At 43.0% G+C, this 22,183-nt stretch overlaps 1 protein-coding gene across 1 annotated transcript; it reads left to right on the forward strand.

The window, feature by feature from the left end:
- The first annotated feature begins 1,627 nt into the window (after positions 1-1,627).
- UBE2V2 (ubiquitin conjugating enzyme E2 V2) lies at positions 1,628-21,145 on the forward strand. Its single transcript, XM_052651790.1, has 4 exons — positions 1,628-1,680; positions 14,556-14,704; positions 19,012-19,137; positions 20,321-21,145. The coding sequence occupies exons 1-4, from the start codon at positions 1,665-1,667 to the stop codon at positions 20,465-20,467; spliced, it is 438 nt and encodes a 145-aa protein (XP_052507750.1). The 5' UTR covers positions 1,628-1,664; the 3' UTR covers positions 20,468-21,145.
- Positions 21,146-22,183: the final 1,038 nt, after the last annotated feature.

The raw sequence follows: 22,183 nt of genomic DNA on the forward strand, positions 1-22,183 counted from the left end.
GGGTTCCTCTGTCTCAAGGTCTCTAGAAGAGTAGCCATTAAGATGTTGGGGCAGGCTGAAGACCTGACTGGGGAGGATCTGCTTTAAAGCTCATGCCCTGTTTGTTGACAAGATTCAGCTCCTCAGGCTGTTGAACTGAGCTCCTCACATCGTCAAGTTTATTGACCAGAGACTGATCTCAAATCCTTGCCATGTGGGCTTCTCTATAAGGCAGCTGAGTCATAACTTAGAGCTGGCTTCCCTCAAAGAGAGGACTGGAGCAAGGGACAGCAATGCATGCAATCTAATTTTTTTGGCCCAGACCAGGGCCGTGGGATCTTAGTTCTCTTAGTTCCCCACCAAGGTTCCAACCCAGGGCCCCTGGCAGTGAAAGAGCTGAGTACTAACCACTGGACTGCGGGGAATTCCCGGCGATCTAGTCTTCTAAAACAAAATTTCGGAAGTGATTACCTCCGCCACCCCACCTCCCCACGCTTGTTGTTTTATTCAATGGAAGCTGGTCAGTAAACCCAGCGCACACACAAAGCGAGAGGATTATAAAGAACAAGACAGGAAAGCCAAGAGGGGAGCCACGATAGAGTTTTCCACCAGAGTGAAAAGCAAAGTAACGGAGCGCCCAGCAGTGTCACTTCACATTAGGGGGGTAGCTGGGACCAATTCGGAAGAAGCAGCAGCTGACACTTTACGTTCAGAACTAAGACTACGGCCTGTCTTTTCCCCAGGCCTCGGTCGTGCTATCGTGAAGTCACTCAGTCGTGTCCGACTCTTTGCGGCCCCATGGACTGTAGCCTACCAGGCTCTTCCCTCCATGGGTTTCTCCAGGCAAGAGTACTGGAGTGGGTTGCCATTTCCTTCGTGCTAAGGCATGGGTAAATGAGTGCGCAGGATGGAAAGAGGTCCACCCCGCAGGGACCACCGCCCTGCGCAGAGCAAGTCCCACTCGGGCGAGCTCGGGCCTCGGGGAGAGATCGGCGCGCCCCAGGGGGGTCGTCCTGGCCGTCACCGCCGGGAACCGCCCCGTGCCAGCGGCCGCCCAAGCCCCGTGGGCACCTCAGCTCTCCGGACGGAGTCGTGCTCCCTAATCACTCAGAAACGAAAAGAACTTTCTAGAGTCACAGAGACTTAATCATGTTTTTCCAGCATGCCTATCTCAAAAGAAAATATGAATACGGCGGCTTAATTGTAAGGTCTCTTTAAACATTCTGTCACTCCTGCAGAACCGTCAACGCCCCAGTCTGGGCCTCATTTCCACAAACACTTGGTGTACCTCAACACAGACGCCACCCTCTCCCAGACAGAGGACAGCCCTCTGGGCGGCGCTCGCGCACGGCGCTCGCGCACCTGATTCGACGCACGCCTGTGATACGTTGGCGCCGGGGGGAGCTCCCGGAGCATCAGCCCCTCACAGAGCATTCTCGCCTCACGCTCTTGCTCTTTCATGTTGACTGACTCAAGTCTGTTCCACGATCTTAGCCTTCAACCTTTCCCTCAGAGTCAGCGGCTCCGTCTCAGGAAGTCGGAAGTCGCAGGGCGGGTCCGCAGAGACGCACCGGAAACAGAGGAGAGGGAGCCTGGAGCCGGAAGCCGCAGGGCGGGTGGTGGCGCTCCCGGAAGTGGCGCGGACGTCGCGTGCGTCTGAGCGGTGCGTCGGGCTGCAGGAGAAGATGGCGGTCTCCACAGGTCGGTTCCTTGCCCGGCTGCCTGCTTTTCCACCCCGACCCGCGCGGCGTCTCATCTTGCATCTGGCGACCGGCCTGGCTGTGTGAGAGAAGCCACAGTACGGCCCCTCGATGGCCAGACTTCCTGCGTAGCGCAGGCGGAGCAGGGAGGGTCCTGGCGACCGTCGGGGCGGCGGTCGTGCCCCGCGTCGGCTGCGCGCCGGGGGGCTGGGCTGGGCCGGGCTCGCTGGGGGTCCGGCAGGCGGTGCAGGATCCGGCTGGCGGAGTCCCGCGGGTGATGCGGGAGCGAGGAGAGGAGTCTGGGGCGGCCTGCTGTCCACCTCGGCGCGCGATGGCTCGTGTGGGGGTCGTGGATGGAGCGAGTCGGATCCTCCGGTTCGCCCTAACGTGGGCGGAGGGCCCATTCTTACCTGACTGAAGGCGTGTTGTCTGTCTCCCTTGAGTGGATAACTGCGGTGCCAAGTAAAAGCAACGAGCGAGGTGAACGCTCATTGAAGAAAAAACGACTTCTTAGATTAGCTTTTCAACTCTTCTCTCCTATTGAATACAATTTTGGTTTCCTGTAAGCACAGATTTTGAAATTAGATGTTAACACTGAGGTTTTAGAAATTTGACTGTTTAAAAATGTTGAAAGCTGTATTAACGTAAAACCTTAGTACGTGTGGTCTTTCGTTTTTCTGATCGTTATTGAAACCTGACTAGAGAACAGTGTGGTTTTGTATTTCTTGCCATCATTGCACGAATTTTCGTTAAGTGGAATACTTCATTGTATGTTGCGATTGGTACTTTCGAGGTAGTACCTTTCTAGCTACCTTTTAATGAAAAATTGCGTCTTTTGTGTCTCTGTTCCGTGCAGGTGTCAGGATAAGCTGTTTAATGATTTTAGCATTGCGGAACTATTTCACGCTTAGGGTCAGACCTAAGAGGTAAAGCATAGGTGATTTAAAAAGTGATGTTTTAGTGTTGAGACTGCTGTTGTCCTTGCTATTTGAAATCGAGTGTGCTCATGAATGGGGCCATGTCTTTTTTAAGACTTGTGCATCCTATCTTTAGGTTCTTGAAAAATTAGTAATAAAATGGTATATTTTAACTTGATAGTTTTCATTTTGTAGATTTCATTTTTTAAACACAGTTTTTTCCCCTGTACCATTTTACATATGAAAAAGTGTGGAAATATTTTGAAAAAAACCAATGATTAGGTTATATTAATGGCAGATACTTCTTGGTAACAACATTTAAGTCATTTTTGGAAGTTGATATGAGTTATAAAGAAGTTGCGGAGAGATTATTACCGTATTTTGTTGTACATCTGAAGCTTGAGTTTTATAGTTTATATTTCAGCATTCTAGTTCTTACATTTACACTGATTTTATGTTCTATGAGTTTTGAAATCTTAGCATAATTTGGAAGAATAACTGTTAGACTGTTAATGGATGTTTTCTTAGACCCTGAAACTTGTTTTGACATTGTTGCTGAAAATTGCCTTGATCAATATCATATTTATTCCTCTTCTGTGTTTTGTAAGCTTGACAGTATTATCCAGCATGGAGAGAGAGGAGTGCAGAAGCAGTTTTAGGCTATGTTTTGTAAATAACTATTATTAAATTACGTTTTCGCTTAGTTATACTTTGGTATTGCTTGCTTCTTGGTAGCAAGGGAGGGAAACAGTACCTGTTTGTGAAATAAATATGATAAAGCTTGAAATTTAAAATAGATGAGCTAGATGGATGTGCTGTACATGTTTTTTATTTAAGCCAAATTAATGTAAAAATAACTGTTTGGCCAGAAAGAAAAAAACACCCAACAGATTTTTTTTATATCTTATTTAAAGCATTTTATTTTAACATGTATTATTTAAGTCATATGCTTTTACACTTGCTGTTACTAAGAAGAAAAATTGGGAAGAATTTTAATTAGACTTGGGACTTCTAGGGGGGCGCTAGTGGTAGAGATTCTGCCTGTCAATGCAGGAGACATAAGAGACTTAGGTTCGATCCCTGGGTCTGGAAGAATCCCTAAAGGAGGGCGTGGCAACCCATTCTGGTATTCTTGCCTGGAGAATCCCATGGACAGAGGAGCCTGGCAGGCTACAATTCATAGGATCACACAGAGTCAGACATGACTGAAGCGACTTGGTACTAATTAGACTGAGCCCTTTAAACTGGAAAATACTTTGCCATACCACTTGGTTCTCTTGTTTTGCAGTTGAGAAGACTGAGGCCTAAGGAAGTATAAGCTTTTACATAGTTGGTTAGCAATAGAGTCCAGATCAGAATACAGGTGTCTTACTCAGTCTGGAATTGTGAATTTGGAATAGTCTTGAAATGAAGATTCTTACTTCCTTTGAGACTTGAGAGTGGCTTTCATACTCCTCTTCTCTCTGCAGGTTCCTGTCTCACACTGTCTAGTGCTTCTCATGGGCGGAAGTAGGGCCATGGTGGAGACTCCACTGGCTAGGTTTCCCTTTCCCAAGAGACAGTCACCTCTGGGAATCAAGATAATTTCATAGGGCATGACTCTACAGAATAGAAATTTGTTAGTATATTTAGTATGTGTGATTCAAAAATTTAATTGCAAGGAGGCAGCTCTACTACAGGCTTTGTTGTCTGTGAATTGAGTAAGCCATGTGGTGAACCACCACCTGCAGACTGAGAGATGTGGCGTGTGGCCGCTGGTCGGGATTGCTCGGCAGTTACTCACATAGTGACTTGTGGACAGAGAGTAGCAGTCGTGTATACTCTGTGCGTTTACTCACAATGTGTGTGCCCTGGAGAATGGAGTCCGAGTTCTCTTGTTGGTCTTGTGGACAGAAGAGTAGCAGCCATGTGTACTCTGTGCGCTTATTCCTAGTGTGCGTGCCCTGGAGACTGGAGTCCAAACCCTCTTGTTGGGGGATTGGCATTTAAATCGTGGTAACTGAAAGTCGCGCATATGGAAACCATGAAAAGCAGAGATTGCCCATATGTGGAGACATCCATTTAGCAAGTATTTGGGGAGCTTTTTGACACAAAGCTTCAAAATTGATAGAATAAATGGAATGAAACCCAGCATTTAAAAGTTTGTTTTAAAAGTAATTGACTGTTAGAAAAGAGCCAGTGTATTTATAAGATGTTTGAGATACTGTGAGATGGCACTGCAAGACTGGATTTGGGAGTGTGTTCTTGTTTACAAGGGCTCCGCTGATTTGTGTTAAAGTGGATGTTATTTTCAGTTTAAGTTGTAACTCAGCAAAATTTCAGACCACAGAAGGGGAGAAATTCTTAGGGCTTTTTATAGGTGCTTACATACACTGGAATAATAGTTCTCATGGAAAGTACATTATGAATCATCTAGGCTCTAGCTAAGTTCATTTTATAGATGAACAGTGAATATATAGATATAAAGTGAGTTTCCCAAGATTATTTAGCTCGATGTTGATGCCAAACTAGTTTCTTGATTTCAGCTTTTTTGGTGCCGCTTCTGTATCACACTGTATTCTGTAGGCTTTCGGTTGCTGCATATAAATGAAATCATACAGCATCTGTTTTTGTCTGTGTGGCTTATTTCACTTCAGTCAGTTCAGTTGCTAGTCATGTCTGACTCTTTGCGACCCCATGGACTGCAGCACACCAGGCTTCCCTGTCCATCCACCAGCTCCTGGAGCTTGCTCAAACTCCTGTCCATCAAGTTGGTGATGCCACCCAACCATCTCATCTTCTGTTGTTCCCTTCTCCTCCTGCCTTCAATCTTTCCCAGGATCAGGGTCTTTTCCAGTGAGTTAGTTCTTCGCATCACGTGGCCAAAGATTGGAGCTTCAGCTTCAGCATCAGTCCTTCCAATGAATATTCAGGACTGATTTCCTATAGGATTGACTGATTTGATCTCCTTGCAGTCCAAGGGACTCTCAAGAGTCTTCTCCAACACCACAGTTCAGAAGCATCAGTTCTTCGGCACTCAGCTTTCTTTATAGTCCACCTCTCACATCCATACATGACCACTGGAAAAACCATAGCTTTGACCAGGCGGACCTTTGTTGGCAACGTAATGTCTCTGCTTTTTAATATGCTGTCTAAGTTGGTCATAGCTTTTCTTCCAAGGAGCAAGCGTCTTTTAATTTCATGGCTGCAGTCACCATCTGCAGTGTTTTCCAATGTTTCCCCATCTATTTGCCATGAAGTGATGAGACCACACACCATGATCTTCATTTTCTGAATGTTGAACTTTAAGCCAGCTTTTCACTCTCCTCTTTCACTTTCATCAAGAGGCTCTTTAGTTCTTCTTCGCTTTTTGCCATAAGGGTGGTATTATCTGCATATCTGAGGTTATTGATATTTCTTCCGGCAATCTTGAATCCAGCTTGTGCTTCACCTAGCGCAGGATTTTGCATTATGTACTCTGCATTTAAGTTAAATAAGCAGGGTGACAACATACAGCCTTAACATACTCCTTTCCCAATTTGGAACCAGTGTGTTGTTCCATGTCCGGTTCTAATTATACTGTTGAAGCCTCGCTTGGAGAAGCTTATTTCACGTAGCATGATACTATGTAGGTCCATCCATGTTGCAGTGGCAAGATTTCATTCTTTTTTATGGCTGAGTAGTGTTGTGGTGTTGGAGAAGGCAATGGCAGCCCACTCCAGTACTCTTGCCTAGAAAATCCCATGGATGGAGGAGCCTGGTAGGCTGCAGTCCATGGGGTTGCGAAGAGTTGGACACAACTGAAGCAGCTTAGCAGCAGCAGCAGTGTTGTGGTGTGTGTGCATGCTTGCCACATTTTATTCAGTCATTCATGTGTTGATGGGAACTTAGGTTGCTTCCACATCTTGGCTATTGTACATGATGCTGCAATAAACATAAAGATGTATGTATCTTTTTAAAATAGTGTTTTTGTTCTCGTCCATTAAATACCCAGGAGTAGAATTGTTAAATTGTATGGTAGTTGTATTTTTAATTTTTTGAGGAAGCTCTATACTGTTTTGCATGGTGGCTGCACCAATTTACATTCCCATGAGCAGTACACAAGGGTTCCCTTTTCTCCACATTCTTGCCAACTTGTTATTTGTTGTCTTTGTGATGACAGGCATTCTGATGGCTGTGAGGTGGTGTCTCATTGTGGTTTTCATTTGCATTTCCCAGATGACTAGTGACGTTGAGCATCATCTTTTCATGTGCTTGTTGGCCATCTATGTGTCTTTGGGAAAATGTCCTATTTAAATCCTCTGCCCACTTTTTAAAATCCAATTTTCTTGTTTGTTTGTTTTTAATGTTGAATTGTATGAGTTCTTTGTATATTTGGGGTATTAACTGCTTGTCAGATTTCAGTGTTTGCAAATGTCTTCTTCCATTCCATAAACTTCCTTTTTCTTTTGTTGATAATTTTGTTTGCTCTGCAGAAGCTTTTAGTTGATGTAGTCTCATTTTGTTTATTTTTGCTTTTTTTCCCCCTTGCCTGAGTAGACAGATCCAGAAAATTATTGCTAAAACTGATGTCAGAGAGCATGCTCCCTGTGTCTTCTAGGAGTTTTAAGGCATCAGAGGTCTTAGGTTTAAGTCTTTGATCAGTTTTGAGTGTGTTTCTGTAGATGGTATGAGGGAGTAGTCTAGTATGATTCGTGGCCATATTGCTGTCCAGTTCTCCAGCACCATTTATTGAAGTCACTGTCTTTGCTTCTTTGTATATTCTTGTCTCCGTTGTAGATTAATTGCTCATGCAAGTGTGGGCTTATTTCTGGCTTATCCATGTTTAAAAAATTGTGTTAACTGTCTTTTTATTGTTGAGTAGTAAAAGTTCTTTCTATACTCTGGATACAGGTTCCATAGCTATGTGTTTGTATTTTCTTTTACCTTCTTGATGGTGTCCTTTGAAACCCCAGCGTTGTAAATTTTGATAAAGTCCAATTTATTTTTTTCTACTTTAATAAGATGGGAAGTCTGGCATTTGATATGTGCTTCATTGTTTGACTCTGTTTTAAAAACATAATGTTGATATATGTGAGTTCTCAGTGATGGTCTGGTTGTGATTACTGTACATGATTACCATCTGACAGAGGGCAGGAGTCTAAACCCTGCCTTGCCAGGTGTGAGGTTTAAGGTTACATTAAAGAGAAATATAGCCAGGTAACAGGCATGCTCCAAGCAGTTTATTCTTTGTAAGTATATAATCATGCAAAGATTTTTTTCCGCCTAGTGACTGGAATGCTGTTGAAAAGGACCAACAGCGCAGAGCTTGGTTTACTGTTTGTTTCTCATGGTAGTGTCGCCTGCTCCCTCAATTATCAGTTATGGTTGACTAACCAGTATTGATACAAGTGGTCGTTTCCTGAGAGGATATACGTAAGTTATTGAGAAGTTTTTAATTTTCTGAAGTGTTTACCTACCGGCAACGACTTGGCAGGATCGCTCCTTTGTTTCTAGCTGCAGCTCCTGGGAGTCCCAGACGAGCAGTTGTGCTCCTGGAAGTGGTCTCTGTCAGGGGAGAGTGTGCCGGCCCTCGATCCCCTTAGAAGTCCCTGTTAGCGAGGGACCAGAGGCGCCCTGACCGCCCTCCACCCCCGTTTCTTCTGAGGGAGGCATTCCTCCTTAGCCCTGAAGTAAACGGTGCTGTCAGCTCTCCTGGAGAACGTTGAGTCACTCTGTTCTCACTGGCTTGTCTGTCGCACGGAGATACCAATAGTGTGTTCGAGCAAATCTTTTGGGACAGCTTACTGCATTTGAATGCGTCTGCTTCCGTGCTCGTCCTCGCTTGCCATCTCTGCCAGGATGCTAGGCAAAGGAGTCTGTGTCCTCCACCAGCAGCACTTACAGGACAGGCCCTTAAGTGTAGACAGAGAGGTGGACAGTAAGCATCTGCCGGAAGCGCACCCCAGGTTTATTGAGCGCCTCTGGTAGTCTCGGCATTACTTACGGTCCAGTTTCTATGTAAGTGATTTAATGATGAGAAGACAAATGATTCAAGGAAAATCTAGCTTTCCTCCTTAGTGTATTATAATGTTCTACTCATAAACTTTGTTTTGAGCGTACTTTTCTGAAATGAACAGTACTAAGGATATTTTGTGTTCGGGTGCATTCATTAAATAAACACACAAAGCTGCGTGTTTTCTTCCTTCCCTGAGTTAGTATATCACACATGGGATATAAGAAGAGTTCCAGAATTTGGGGAGTGGCTGGGGGCAGAGTGGTTTTGGCTGTAACCTGTACCAGTAGCGTCATTCACCGTCTGCTGTATGTTGCGCAGCCTCCACACCTTGGTTCCAGGTACTTCACAAACCCTGTGATGCAGAGGTCTGTTTTCCTGGTGATTGAAGGTAAATTCAGATGCTTCACAGGTACACCGTTGAGTTGAAATTTTTTCAGATTTATTTTTATTTACTACTGCTGCTAAGTCACTTCAGTCGTGTCCGACTCTGTGCGACCCCATGGGCTGCAGCCCACCAGGCTCCTCTATCCATGGGACTTTCCAGGCAAGAGTACTGGAGTGGGGTGCCATTAGTTCATCAATTCTAAGACAAATTTTAATGTCTTAAATGGATATATGGCTTCAGACAGAGATTTATTCTTATGATTTGGGGGTTGACTAACTGGGCCTGGTTGTCTCCCTTCGCCTGACGACGGGCTTGGCCTTTTGCCCAGGACCTTGTTTCTCGTCCATGTGGTCAGTCTAGGCGTCTTGTTTGGACTTACTTGCATCCCAGTAGTGTCTGGGAGTCAGAACTTAAATGGTGGTTGGCTTCAGAGAGACCAAACAGAAGGTATCAGGGCTCTAACAAGGCTGGCCCCAGAACCATACCAGTGTCGCATTCTGCCAGAACAAGTGGCAAGGCCAGCTCAGAGTCAGGGGGCTGGGAGGGGCCCAGCCTACAGCCCGAGAAGCGCTGCTCGCAGCTGACTCTATGCTGGAGGCTGCCTGCCTCCTCGTGCTTTGCTCTTGGGGGCGAATTTCACTCAGTGGGATTTTAAGTCAATGCACATGAATATTTAAAAATTCTTGTGATGGTTTGTCAGTTTACCTCTTCAGCAAGGTGTATTCAGTTTTCAGTGATGTGTTGAGGTGGATAAATAGAGTTTTTCCACTGTTTTGTCAGCATTGTGTTTACCATGGTGTTAATTTTATTTTTTGATTGGTGTTTAATAATAATATTTTTTATCTGCATATTTTGTTAATTATCATTTGTGTTTCACACCTGTGAAATATATTATCCATTTACTACTTAAGTGGAACTGGTTATTGACATAGGGTTTTAGTTGTTTAAAAATCAACTTAAAATTTTTCCCTTATAGCACAGTTGGTAAGGAATCTGCCTGCAATGCAGGAGACTGCAGTTCACTTCCTGGGTCGGGACGATCCACTGGAGAAGGGATAGGCTACCACTCCAGTAATCTTGGGCTTCCCTTATGGCTCAGCTGGTAAAAAAATCTGTCTGCAATGCAAGAGGCCTGGGTTTGTTTGATCCCTGGGTTGGGAAGATCCCCTGTAGAATGGAAAGGCTACCCACTCCAGTATTCTTGCCTAGAGAATTACATGAACTGTATAGTCTATGGGGTTGCAAAGAGTCAGACACAACTGAGCAACTTTCACTCTTTAAAATTTTTACACCTTATATTTATTACTTTTCCCCCTTTGCATTTGTGTTTTTTTAACTTCTTCGAGTCATGTCTCTTGTTTTAAAACTCCTTCAAATGAAATTCAAGGGTCCTAAACCTGGGAGGAGCTTTGGGAATACTGTGGTTCTGCAGGGATTCTGAACCCGAGGATAGAGGTGGGGGGCAGAGACCAGGGACAGGAGTTCTCCTTTCTGCCCAGTCCAGTGGACTCCCTCCAGAAGGAGGCTTGCACACTTCGATCATTGAGCTGGGGTGGAGTGGGCAAAGGTTGGACGTCATCACCTGTGAGTTTTAGCTCCGTAGTTGATGTCAAAGTACGCAGCTGTCTGCTTTTGTGGCAGAGCAGATCCACTGCCTTATGGATCATGCCCGCCGCCGCAGTCGTCTCGCTGCTCCTCCCCTTGTTTTCCTTGTCCTGCTGCCCTGGTGTGCTGTGCACTCCATGAAGGCAGGGCCGTCAGTGTCAGATCCCGTTGGCCTAGCACAGTTCCTAGCTCGTACTTGACGTTTAGTTTTGGTTGTCAGATGACAAAATCACAGAACTACAATAAAATGTACCACATTTTCCTTAGTGGAGGCGTGTGGTGTTTTTTCCCTGATTCCTCTTTCATCACAGCTGATACTGTACCCCACCTCCCCGTCCTTCAAGTCTGGGCTTCAGTCCCTCCCTGGGTCCTTGTCACCACAGGTTAAGTCTGAATTTGCAAGCACACCTGTCCCTCCTGACAGTTTCTGGCTCTTTGCTCATTTATCCTCAACTGCTGTCCCCAAACATTGCCTGCAGTTCCCTCTCTCCTTTTTTGGATACTGTTTCTCCTTTTCTGTTGAGACAAAAGATTTAAAACACAAGAAAATGCATGAATATACATGTTACCCCCCCACACCCCAACCCCCAGCTCTCCCAAATGGTAATAAATGTTTCTTGCTTGAGGTTGTTTTGTTTTTTGGAGAAACAAGACGTTACCTGCACCCTTCCAAGTACTAGGCCGCTTCTTCTTTGCCCAGAGGTGATCAGTATTCTGATTTTGGAGTCTGTTCCACAAGTATTTTTATACTCTTGCTATATGTGTATGTACTCAGAACAGTATAAAGATCTGTTGATATATAGCTTTTTTATTTCTCTTTGTGATTTTGGTAAAGTGTATGTAAGAGACAGTGTACTGTCTTAACTTCCTCTGTACAGTTCAGCAATATTACACACTCACTTTGTTGTACAGCCGTAAACCTGAAACTGTGCACTCATTAAACAATGTGTTTTACAATTTCAGCATTAGTTGATACTTGTAGCTCTGATTCTTTCATTTTAATTGCAGTAGCATTGTGTCATGGGTTACGCTATGTTATGTCTGGGTTGTTTCTAAATTTTCACGGTTAGAAATCACAGTACGTGAGTGTTCCTGCCTTTCTCTAGCCCAGTGCCAGCATTTCTGTAAATGTTACCAGTTTCCTCCTGAAGTAGTTGTGCCAGTTTATTCCAGCTTCAGCAGTGGAAGAGCCTTCATCTCCATATCTTTGTCAAACCAGGCGTTGCCAGAGTTAACATTTGTCAGTCCGGCGGATGGTCTTTAGGGTTTAGTTCTTGTTTTCCCAGGCAGTGAGAGTTCTGGCTAAGAGGTTGATCTTTGAAACTCATATCATGTATATGGGCTGTTTTGTTTTTCCCTTTAATAAAGATCTCAGACTAAGGGCTTAAAATATTTAAAACTATTAAATAAGAATAGTACCATCACCAGGCACACATAGACACACACAGGATAAAGGCAAGTGGAAGTAACAGGAAAGGGCTGAGAGACAGCCAGCGATCAGAGGGCAGCTTATGCACCTGCTGCAGCATTCACAGCCCCACAGCCCCACCTTGTGGTGTGTTCTCTTTACAGACATTGGTGCGTGAAATGAAGCCAGAGTACTCCAGGCCTCAGTTTGAAAATAGAGCTTACTGATATTTGTTTGAGTCTTATACTTTAAAAAAAAAAAAAAAACCAACAGAACAACCTTAGCTGCTGTAACCCTTTAAATGTTAGCATTGCTGGTAATCTTAGAACTATTTTCCCAAAATGCTGCTTTGAGAAATGGTGAGAAGTTTAGCAGTCACTCAGTTTATTGCTTTTATGGCACTTACATAAAAAGAAACATCTTTCCTTTTTTTACTTTGTAGTTTTGGATGCTTATAAAGCTCTCCTGACTGAATTGTTTTTGAAAAGGAGGAAAGGAAATTACACATAAATTGAGAATTTTTCTTGGGGAGTGGTTTCATAGATGGTGAGGGTGATCAGGCTCCTTTCATATTCCTTTAAAGAGCAGCTCAGGAGCAACAGATTGTGGAGATTCTGACAGAGTGGCTGTTGTTCCAGGGTGCGAGCACAGTGTGAGTGCATAGAAACTCTCGGCTCAGGGACCCCTTCTAGGTCATTCTTCAGGACTACAGAGAGCTTGAATTCTCACAAAACGTAAGTCAAGGTGAATGGAAGCTTTGTGTAATTTTTCTTAATATGAACACTAAAATGATGAGAGTCATTGTTTATCCTGTTTGAGATCGATCACCTTACAGTGGCTCTGTGAAGTAGAGACCGTGGCGGTTCCCCTTGGGAGCGGCTTCCCCTGGGAGCGGCTGCGGCCTTCGGAGGCCTGGTCTGTGCCCACGGTGCTGCCTGGAGAGCCTAATGCTTGAGAGTGACTTCAGTCTGGAAAGTGGGCTTTAGTACTGGGGCTGACATGACTTAGTACAACAGCAACAGCTGCCACTTAAAACTGTGTGACCTTGAGTAGGTCACTTAACTCTTTCAAACTCCTACTTTCCACAACTGTAAAATGGGTGCTTTTAGGATCCAATGGGATAGTTTATTTAGTGTAGAGGGTACGCTAAGCAAATGGTTATTAATAGTTATTATAGTTGTAATAATGCTTATTCTTGTTTTGTGGTTTCTGTCATATCCATGTTTCTGTGGCCCAAAATTTTAAAGTGCTTTTTCTGAAGCATAGTACATAAAATGGCTACTATTTCTAAGTTACAATATTTATTGGCTTTTCATTATTTGTCCGGAAGGACTACTATGAATTAGTAACTGAAAGAGTTGTTTTAGTTGCTCTGCGGCATGTGGGATCCTCCTGGACTGGGATTGAACCCGTGTCTCTTGCATTGGCAGGCGGATTCTCTACCACTGAGCCACCAGGGAAACCCTGAAAGAGGTGTTGTAGTTTCAGCAGGAGAGATAAGTTATGCAGAATGACAGTCTCCTTAAAAGAGATGTCACCGTTTTTTCCTGCCTCGCAATTATGTGTGTGCTTGCTTTTTAGAGTGGGAAGGGAAGGAGGGAGGCAGTGCTCCAGAGCCAGCGGAAGGGTCTTGGTTTTTCTCAGAACTTGCGCAGTGGGGCTGGGAAGTGTTTCAGGCTGGGTGCTGTAGAGAGCTCGCAAGACCACAGGGTCTATCCTCTGGAGAGGCCAGGCCAGTGATCCTGAGAGAGGCTGTGATCAAGTCACATGCTGTATCACCAGCCCTGCTGGTTCCAGGGGTTGGAGGTCAGGGTGGTGATGGTGGCAAAACCGGGTTCAGTGAGAATGAGGTGGTGGGGACTGTGAAAGGCTGGGGTTCTGGGCAGAGGGGAAGATTTTTTATTAAGATTTGAGAAATAGAGTGATGAGGTCTAAAGGGTTCAGAAGTGGAGATGTGAGAAGGGCTGTGAAAGTGTCGCTGGGTTGGGCCAGGGTGGGACGGACATGTCATAGGAAATTAGCCACCGGGAGACTGGCTCTCCAGCGTCGGACCTGCTCACAGGGGAGGCAGGGCACTCGTTATTGGGCAGCCAGCACACTGGTTGAGGACCCAGGGTGGGGTCAGCATTCTAAAAAGTAGTGCCTCTTAGTGCCTTTTTACAAATGGAATGTAGTTCTCTTTTTTACAGATCACTGGAGAGTATGTGCTAATGCAGTGACACTTTTATGACACTTTCTGGTCATGCCTGTTTACCTGATGCATTGTTCTTGGCAGAAATCTCAATTATGGGAAAACAATCACTTGTAATGATTCCCTTGTGATTGATTTATGTCACTGTAAAACTGGTTAGGTGTTGAGATACATGTTCTGTGCTGCTGTTATGTTTGGAACAATGCTGTCTGTAGCTTTTTCATTTTGAAGACTCATTATTATTAGATTCAGCATTTCCTGGGGCAGAAGACTTTTTAGAGAATTTTGCCTTTTTAGTAAATAATTTTTAACAGTTAATTTGGGAAAAGCTGAATTTGACTGTGTGTAGCCCTTATAATTATGAGCTACTTACATTGGCTTCCTTTTGTATAGGCGTTAAAGTTCCTCGTAATTTTCGTTTGTTGGAAGAACTTGAAGAAGGACAGAAAGGAGTGGGCGACGGTACTGTCAGCTGGGGCCTGGAAGATGATGAAGACATGACACTCACAAGGTGGACAGGCATGATCATTGGGCCACCACGGGTCAGTGCATACATGACATTTCCTATGAATATTTATTGTAACTTTTGAGTATGAATTTTATTTTATGTTATTAATATTAAAGTAAATAGTTAAGATAACTTTAACTGAAAGAGTTCCTCACTTTTTACTTATTTTTGTACATTTGTTGATGCTGGATTTTCTGGAGGAGTGGGGGCGAAGACTGGTGTGATCATTGCTGTCAAAGTGTTTGCAATTCAGTAGAGGAGAAGGCATGAATGCAGACGACAGACCGAATGTGGCAGAGTGAGTTCACTGTGGGACTGTAGAATATGTCTCTTCTAGCTGGAATAATTGAGGAAGGCTGGACAGTGGAGGAAGTTGCCTTTGGAATACCTAAAGGACTGGCTGGTAGAATTTCAGAAGGTAATGATGGGGATGGAGAGCATCCCAGATAGAGAGGAGAAAAGGTGAGGCATGGAGCGGAGGGGTATTTGGGAAGAGCAAACAATGTGCTGTATGTAACACGCTGCTAACCGGCCGTGTGTATCAACAGGGTTCCTAAACTGGTTTGTGTTGAGTGCACATTGCTGTTGGCCAGTGACAGTTGATTGGCCTTGGAAATGTTCTGGCTTTGATGTCTTCACCTGTAAAATATGTCAGAAAGGCTGATTCTTGCATGTTTCCTAGTGTTGTTGGCCACAGACCTATTGTTTTATTTTTGGGTCTTTCTCAAGTTCATGACTTTTTATTTTTACTCAAAATCTTTTTTAGATGGGGAAATTTTTTTGTACCTTGCATTCTTCACTCAAAGGCCCCATTTGCGGCATGCCCTGCAGCAAGTCTTTTAAATACGTTTTGTATGACCTTTGACTTTGTTAGAAAGAACGCAAATTTGAAGTTTCTTTTTAGTCTTTGGTTTTGTGTACTGGTTGCTACCTGTAATGGGACTTTTTCAACTGTTTTGCTGTTGGGTAGAATTTAGATTTTTTTGATTTTTATAAAAGAAAAATGGCCAGGTAATTAGCATTGATAACTTGCGACAAATGTTTGTTTACCATTTTCTGGTATTCCTTTGTAGAATTCATGCACTCTGCTAAACTAACAAGTTCCCTCTTCCTCCACTGCTCTGATTTTTCCATTAGACATGTAAGGAAGGAAATAAAATGCTGATGGTTAAAAATGTTGTTTTATAACTCAGTATTTCTAATGAAAACCTTGATGTTTTACTACCTGTGAACAGTATCACCATGGTCTGTTTGGTAAAAGTAAGTGCTTATAACTTTTGAGCATTCTTACTTAATGAATAACTTGAAGATTGGACAGTTTGAACTGAGTAGAGTATGTTTTCAGAATTACTTAGATTTTTTCTTCTTAAATTATTTATTTTTGGCTGTGCTGGATCTTCACAGCTGCATTGGCTTTTCTCGTTGTGGAGAGTGGCGGCTCCGTTCTAGCTCTGGTGCTCGGGCTTCTCATTGCAGCGACTTCTCTTGTTGTGGAGCACGGCTCTAGGAGTCAGTGGTTGCAGCATGTAGGCTCAATAGTTGTGGCGCACGAACTTAGTTGCTCCGCGGCATGTGGGATCTTCCCGGATCAGGGCTCAAACCCACGTCTTCTGCATTGGCAAGCAGATTCTTTACCACTGAGCCACCAGGAAGTCCTGAAATTACTTAGATTTGATTTTTCTCCCATTTGTTCCTCTGAGAGAACTTGAAGAGTATTGGAGTTTGTGTGAAGTAAGACCCTTAGCCCCATAATCTCGTTTGCAGATACTGCTCTCCCGGTTCAGGTCTTCCGCAGGAGCCCCGCACTGGCTGTTCCCTGGTGTCACTGAGCCACAGGAAGCCCCTGTGTCCGGCTGTGCCCACTGGGGGCTTGGCTGTTGTAGGGTAACGTGGGGGTGGGCCAGCTGGCAGGGTTTCAGAGACAGGTGTGCCTCCTGCCGCTTTCTGTGTTGGTCGACTTGGAGCCCCTTCCCCTTCTTGTGGTGCAGGAGGACGCAGCCTGAGTGGACTGTGTCCTCCAGCCAGGCTTCAGCCCCCCTCGCTGAGCTGGGGGGCTGGGTGAGGGGTTGTGGTCTCATCATTCGTTCAGCTGCCTTTTAATTAAACTTGCAGGAGCTGGCATCTCATCTTGGTTGTTTTTTCTTTGCAGGGTACCAGATTTAGAACAGTTCTGTCCCAGCTTTAGGGTAATGTGAAAATTGCTGCCTTAACATTCTGTTGCTTGGTTAGTTGTTTCTTGTTTTTTTTATGTTATTAAGATCCCTGGTTGCTTTATATTATTCTGTTATTTATTTGGATTTAAATAAATCCAGTTTTGTTTTTCCACATTTGTTAAATTTTTAGCATTAGAGATTTAGTAACTTTTCCAAGTTTACTTTTATGTAAGTGCAGTACCGTATCACTTTAGAAATTTTGAGAATTAAATTAATAATTAGGCAATAGGAGAGTATCTGACTCTAGCATATAGTTCGTAAAGAGTAGTTCCTTTTACTTATTACTCTCTTCTCTACTCTTTTGTTAGGTAACAGAAAGGATTGGCTGTTATTTTAAAATCCAGTGATGATGAAATTAATCCAGGGTATCAAAAGTTAGGATGTTTAATTTTAAGCATTGTAGGTTCGTTTAGAGTTTGTTTGTTTTTAACTTAAAAACTTTTATAATTTGCATGTAGTTAAATGCATAGGTCTTACCATGACTTCCGAAAGGTGTATCTTGTTACCTGCACCTGTGTCGAGATACAGACCATTTCTGTCACCCTAGAGAGTCCCTTGCCCTTCCTCGACCCCAGACCTGACCCAGTTACTACTTCTATGCCCTAGAGTATTTTGCCCATCATAGAACTTGATGCAAGTGGAATCATGTAGTGTGTGTACCGAGAGGCCTGCTCCTTTTGACTGGTGCCCCTCAGGTTCACCTGCGTTGTTTCATTCATGCGCTGCATAGTGGTTTGTTTCTTTTTATTATGGTGGGGATATGCCGCAGTGTGCCTGTCACTTCCTCTGATCATGGTTCTCTCTGGTTATTGCAAATAAAGCTGCTGTGATTACAGGTCATCTTGTGAACGTAGGTTTGTTTCCATTTCTCTTGGATCAAAAATGCCTAGGGTTGGAATTGCCGCATAGTAGGGGAGTTACACGGAGAAGGCAAGGGCACCCCACTCCAGTACTCTTGCCTGAAAAATCCCATGGATGGAGGAGCCTGGTAGGCTGCAGTCCATGGGGTCGCTAAGAGTCGGACATGACTGAGCGGCTTCACTTTCACTTTTCACTTTCATGCATTGGAGAAGGAAATGGCAACCCACTCCAGTGTTCTTGCCTGGAGAATCCCAGGGATGGCAGAGCCTGGTGGGCTGCCGTCTATGGGGTTGCACAGAGTCGGACACGACTGAAGCGACTTAGCAGCAGTAGCAGCAGGGGAGTTAGGGAAGGGGAGTTGAATGTGTGTAGTGAAATGCATGGGAAAAAAATCCCATATTTTTTCCATAATAGTTATACCATTCCCTACTCCTAGCAAAGTATGAGAATTCTGATTGTTTCCATGTACTTTGAGTATTTTTAAGAGTATGAGATTTTTCAGGGGCTTTTTTTGTTTTCTTTTTCTTGTAGTTGATTTACAGTGTTGTCTTAGTTTCAGGTGTACAGCAGAGTGATTCAGTTTTATCTACCTATGTGTCTATTTTTATTTCAGATTGTTTTCCCTTAAAGATTATCACAAAATACTGAGTATAGTTCCCTGTGCTGTACAGTGGGGCCCTTGTTGGTTACCTAATTATTGTACTTTTACTGCAAGTGCTAGAGAGGATGGTATGCATGTGAGTGGAGAGCGACAGACAGGTGTCTCCTTGACCTTTTTAGTTCTTTTTAAGCCTCTCCGGGTCCTGGGCATACTGTTAATATATGCTTGCTGTTAAACTTAGATGAGTTTTATATAGCTGCTTACTTTTTAAAAATACTGAAACATTTATTAATATATGAACAAGATTGTTGTATACATTTTAAACCATGGTTATTAACACTCGAGATCCACCTTCACTGGGGAGATCTCTTACTATGAGAGAGAAAGCCATGGATCTGTTGGGGTGACTGAGATCCATAGATGGTCAGCTTCTTTTTTTCCAGATTTATACAAGAATCATCAGGTATTAAATTTTTCACTTTCATTTATGTTTTATTTTCTTGTTTTAATTGCACACTAACTGTATTTTTGCTAACCATATAGATAAAATAAATTTGTTGAAAAGTAAATTCTTGATCACACACATGGCAATATTAAGTACATTTATCTTGTGCTTTTCCAGTTTATTAGCGCTTGAATATTGTTGTTATTATTTCTGCCTTCCAGACAAATTATGAGAACAGAATATATAGCTTGAAAGTAGAATGTGGACCTAAATACCCAGAAGCTCCTCCATCAGTTAGATTTGTAACCAAAATTAATATGAATGGAATAAATAATTCCAGTGGAATGGTAAGTTAAAGTTGTTATTTTATTTTTACACAACCTATAAGTTTATAGTTAGGAGAACATTAAAACAACAGAAAAGCAAGTGGAAGCTGTTTATTGGGTTGATAATCCTAGTTAGTTGAGTATTTTTATTATGAAAGGTGTTGGATTTTGTCAGAAGCTGTTGTGTGTCTGTGGAGATAGTTGTGGGTTTTTCTGTTAATGTGGTGTGTCACATTGATCTTTGTATGTTGAGCCAACCTTGCACTTCCTGGATAAATTCTACTTGGTTATAGTGCATAATCAAAATGTCTGTATGTTGATCCGGGTCAGCCATAGGTGAGAGTTTATAGCTTTCTCAGGCTTTGAAGTCTGTGCACAGCACTGCACACGTGTGTGTCTCCTGGACCCTCAGGTGTATGTGGGACTTTGTAGCCTCACTGGACATCTCCTCTCCCAGCGTTTCCTGTGGCGTCTTTGGTCCCCTTCCTGCTTGCCCTCTTGCTGCTGCTTCAGGCAGTAGAACTATTAAAACAGTTTTTTCTTTAATTTAAAAAAAATTGTATTTTTTATTGAAGTATAGTTGATTTACAATATTATATTTGTTTCAGATGTACAGTATAGTGATTCAGTAGTTTATAAATTATACTCCATTTAAAGTTATTGCAAAATTATGGCTATCTTTCCCTGTGCTGTACAACACATCTGTGGTACCTGTGTATTTTCTACATAGTAGTCTGTGTCTCTGCTGTTACACATTGGACACTGGTTATTTTTGACAGGTACCAGGGTAGAGAGGGGGTGGTCGGGGAATAGATGGTCCTCAGTGGGCAGGTTTCCAGGGAGCTGCCAGATAGGCCAGGCGATAGCATGTACCTGTGGCTAAGGCTTTGAAGAGGCTGTAGCCCCAGCCTGTCCGTCTCCCCCAGTGGAAGACGAGTCCAGCACAGTGCAAAGAGCACGCTGGAGTGGGATCTGAAAGCAGAAGTCAGGGTTACCACTATTTGCTGATCCCTGGTGTGAGTAACTGCCCAGGCCTTGGATTGTGGCCCTAAGTATTGTGTGGATCTGTGGTTTTATGTTTGCTTTTGTGAAAATAGTGCCTGACTGTGGATTTTTAAAGCTCTTCTTATTAAAGTACATCTAGTAAATTGGTGCCCAAGTACTTTAAACTTCGTAGTTAACTGTACTTTTCCCCTCCTTTCAGGTGGATGCACGAAGCATACCAGTGTTAGCAAAATGGCAAAATTCATATAGCATTAAAGTTGTACTTCAAGAGCTAAGACGTCTAATGATGTCCAAAGAAAATATGAAGCTTCCACAGCCACCAGAAGGACAAACATACAACAATTAATTTTAGTGGATCTCAAACTTGTCTTAAATCAGCAACCTTCTACTCATGTTAATGTCTTGATTAAATATCACAATGCAAAATACCCACACATTAAAGTAAGATAATTCCAGCTGGTAAACATGACCTGGACATTTGTAAGAATATATTTAATATATGTACACCCATTATGTTTTCAGGTAACAGGAAGAAAATTCAGCAGTCTTTTCTTGTTAAGGCACCACCACTTAAGCACGCACCTGGAGTCCTCACTGGAGCTCAGGTTTGCAGGTGAGAGCACAGCAAGAAGTGTCGGCTGGCTGTGCAGGCAGGTGTGTTTCTGACGAGAAAGTCGAGAAGGAAACTCGAGTGGCGTGCTCCATCATCTTGCTTAGAGAAAGAGCTTCAGTTGAAATTGTCTAAAGTAGCAGGTACAATGAATATTGTCACAAAATGTGTTCATTTTTGAAGCGGTATGGGTGCTGACTACTAGTAGTATCAAAAATATGTTCAGGATTGTTTTGATACCTGTATTTATAATAAAAAATGTTGTGGGGGAGGTGGATGAATTTCTGTTACAAGCTGTTCCTGTGTGTTCCATGTAACAGATGTGGTAAATATTTGTTTACAGTCTTTGTTGGACAGACCATGCATTTACGTTTAAATGAAATAAAAAAGGAATTAGGTGTATGGATATGTGATTCGGAGATTAAAGTTAGTCTTAAATTGTAAATAAAATGTGGAATGTGTCTTCAGAAACGGTGCCATTTCTGTTATATTGATGTGTGTGTACAGTAACTTGCCGAGATTGCAAAAATTGGAATTCTTGTAGCTGTTCATCTATACACACCTCTCATTATTTATCCCGTATGGTATACTTCTTGCAAATTGGAATTTGCAGAGTATTTCAGAGTACAGATTTCCTAATAGGCTTTAATTTCTTGTTAGGAATAATCCCAGGTATTATGTTTTCAACTTGATTTCACTAGAAATATTATTAAAAGAGATGTCCGAGTTCTGGCAGTTTTTTATAAAATTTAGATTACAGATTATCCAAATATACATTTTAGTTTTCTTCATAGTATCTGCCCCCAGTGCTCTTAGTACTGACTGGGATTAATTTTGTCCACTTACCTTAACTCTGGCAGCTGTGTATTTCTGAATTGAAAGTTCACCTGTGCTCTGCTTTGACCACAGTGACTTGAGGCTTTGGGTCACTGTTTCTCATCTCATAGAGCTTGGGTGTACTACTTTGTTGAAAATCCTTCCTTCTTAAAGAGTTCTGCTTTCTGAAGAAAATAGACAGGTGGTTGTGTAATAAGAACTTATTTCTCAAACAACCACTGACGTGTTTTTATCCAGCGCATTCACAGTTACCTTTGAGCTACCTTTTCTTGGCCAGAATACATTAAAGTTAGCAGCACTATATCTAAAGTTACTAATTTCAGTCTGACTTTAAATAGCGAAGATGTTTAAAGTGACACATAGAGAATGTATACATACATACTAGTGCATGGGTACTTTGTTAAAACGGGTTTGAAATGGACTGTTACCTTGGCATACATTCTTTAAAAATTTTAACTGGTTGAGATTAAGTGGAATCCCACTGACATCCTATGTGAGAATGATGGTTCCTGATGGTCTGGATTGGTGTGTAGTGGCCCGTTTCGTAGGGAGAGTGTGTCCTATCCTACATGGGCGCCAGTAACCACCTGAATGCTGTTTGTTGTTTCCACATTA

Source organism: Budorcas taxicolor, chromosome 14 (assembly GCF_023091745.1).
Source record: "Budorcas taxicolor isolate Tak-1 chromosome 14, Takin1.1, whole genome shotgun sequence".
Classification (NCBI taxonomy): domain Eukaryota; kingdom Metazoa; phylum Chordata; class Mammalia; order Artiodactyla; family Bovidae; genus Budorcas; species Budorcas taxicolor.